Raw genomic sequence first — 2500 nt, 5'->3', positions numbered from 1 at the left:
GTAGGAGTGTGCAGGTGTGTAGTGTAGGAGTGTGCAGGTGCGAGGTGTATGAGTGTATGAGTGTGCAGGTGTGTAGTGTATGAGTGTATGAGTGTGCAGGTGTATGAGTGTAGGAGTGTGCAGGTGTGTGGTGTATGAGTGTAGGAGTGTGCAGGTGTGTAGTGTAGGAGTGTGCAGGTGTGTGGTGTATGAGTGTATGAGTGTGCAGGTGTATGAGTGTAGGAGTGTGCAGGTGTGTGGTGTATGAGTGTAGGAGTGTGCAGGTGTGTGGTGTGTGTGGTGTATGAGTGTAGGAGTGTGCAGGTGTGTGGTGTATGAGTGTGCAGGTGTGTGGTGTATGAGTGTAGGGGTGTGCAGGTGTGTGGTGGGTGAGTGTAGGAGTGTGCAGGTGTGTGGTGTATGAGTGTGCAGGTGTGTAGTGTAGGAGTGTGCAGGTGTGTGGTGTATGAGTGTAGGAGTGTGCAGGTGTGTGGTGTATGAGTGTAGGAGTGTGCAGGTGTGTGGTGTATGAGTGTGCAGGTGCGAGGTGTATGAGTGTATGAGTGTGCAGGTGTGTAGTGTATGAGTGTAGGAGTGTGCAGGTGTGTAGTGTAGGAGTGTGCAGGTGTGTGGTGTATGAGTGTAGGAGTGTGCAGGTGTGTAGTGTAGGAGTGTGCAGGTGTGTGGTGTATGAGTGTATGAGTGTGCAGGTGTGTAGTGTATGAGTGTGCAGGTGTGTGGTGTATGAGTGTAGGTGTGTGCAGGTGTGTGGAGAGCTTTTAAGACACTATGTAATGTGGAAGGGGCAGAGATTGCTGCTGTGGTGTGTGTGATGACCTCTGACCTCTGACCTCAGCTCCTGGAGAAGGGCCTGGCCAGCATGCAGCAGTCTCTGCTGCAGATCATCCATAGCCTGCTCAGCCACATCGACCTGTCCACCGCACCCGTCAAACAGTTCAACCTCGACATCATGAAGATCATTGGGAAATACGTACAGGTGAGGCCCTCTGTCTGTCTGTCTGTCTGTCTGTCTGTCTGTCTGTCTGTCTGTCTGTCTGTCTGTCTGAGTGATGTGAGTTAGTTTCTGACAGGACTGCACTGTGGGTTGGGACCTGGTGCACTGTGGGTGTTGTAGTCCTGGAGCAGCAGTGCTGTGAGTGACAGCAGTAGGCAGTGGTGTCCTTGCAGTGTTCTCTCTGTGCTTTCACTGGGATTGGCTCGTGCTGGTGTGGGGCCAAAGCCTGTTTATTTCCAACAATCAGAGCCCATCTCTCTCACACTCTCACACACACACACACACACACTCACACACACACACACACACACACACACACACACTCTCACACACACACACACACACACACTCACACACACTCACTCACTCACAAGTGTTGAGATGTTAGTTGGTTTCCTTGGTAGATGAGCATGAGCTTGTTGAAGGGTGCTGTGTGACGTGCGCGTGTGCGTGTGACGTGTGCGTGTGTGACGTGTGCGTGTGACGTGCGTGTGACGTGTGTGTGACGTGCGTGTGACGTGCGTGTGACGTGTGTGTGACGTGCGTGTGACGTGACGTGTGACGTGACGTGTGACGTGCGTGTGACGTGACGTGACATGCGTGTGAGACGTGTGTGTGACGTGTGTGCGAGACGTGTGTGTGACGTGTGTGTGACGTGCGTGTGACGTGCGTGTGACGTGTGTGTGACGTGTGTGTGAGACGTGCGTGTGCGTGTGTGACGTGTGTGTGACGTGTGTGTGACGTGCGTGTGACGTGCGTGTGACGTGTGTGTGACGTGTGTGTGACGTGTGTGTGTGACGTGTGTGCGAGACGTGCGTGTGACGTGCGTGTGACGTGCGTGTGACGTGCGTGTGACGTGACGTGACGTGCGTGTGACGTGTGTGTGACGTGTGTGTGAGACGTGCGTGTGCGTGTGTGACGTGTGTGTGACGTGCGTGTGACATGCGTGTGAGACGTGTGTGTGACGTGTGTGTGACGTGCGTGTGACGTGTGTGTGACGTGTGTGTGACGTGTGTGTGACGTGCGTGTGACGTGTGTGTGACGTGTGTGTGACGTGTGTGCGAGACGTGTGTGTGACGTGTGTGTGACGTGTGTGTGAGACGTGCGTGTGCGTGTGTGACGTGCGTGTGACGTGCGTGTGACGTGCGTGCGAGACGTGCGTGTGACGTGCGTGTGTGACGTGCGTGTGTGACGTGCGTGTGTGACGTGACGTGACGTGACGTGCGTGTGAGACGTGCGTGTGACGTGCGTGTGACGTGACGTGTGACGTGTGTGTGACGTGTGTGTGTGACGTGTGCGTGTGTGACGTGCGTGTGCGTGTGTGACGTGCGTGTGACGTGACGTGTGCGTGTGTGACGTGTGTGTGTGACGTGTGCGTGTGAGACGTGCGTGTGACGTGCGTGTGACGTGACGTGACGTGTGCGTGTGTGACGTGTGTGTGTGACGTGTGCGTGTGTGACGTGCGTGTGAGACGTGCGTGTGACGTGTGTGTGTGACGTGACGTGC

At 55.0% G+C, this 2500-nt stretch overlaps 1 protein-coding gene across 1 annotated transcript in view; it reads left to right on the top strand.

The window, feature by feature from the left end:
• Window positions 1-2500, top strand: part of fryl (furry homolog, like) — a 91426-nt gene that overhangs the window by 60305 nt on the left and 28621 nt on the right. Inside the window, 1 exon segment of the mRNA XM_061238856.1 lies at window positions 836-976. Coding sequence (XP_061094840.1) covers window positions 836-976 — 141 coding nt within the window.

This window comes from Conger conger, chromosome 4 (genome assembly GCF_963514075.1).
Source record: "Conger conger chromosome 4, fConCon1.1, whole genome shotgun sequence".
Classification (NCBI taxonomy): domain Eukaryota; kingdom Metazoa; phylum Chordata; class Actinopteri; order Anguilliformes; family Congridae; genus Conger; species Conger conger.
The sequence above is the reverse complement of the archived record's forward strand: the minus strand, read 5'-3'. Positions and strand labels throughout refer to the sequence as shown.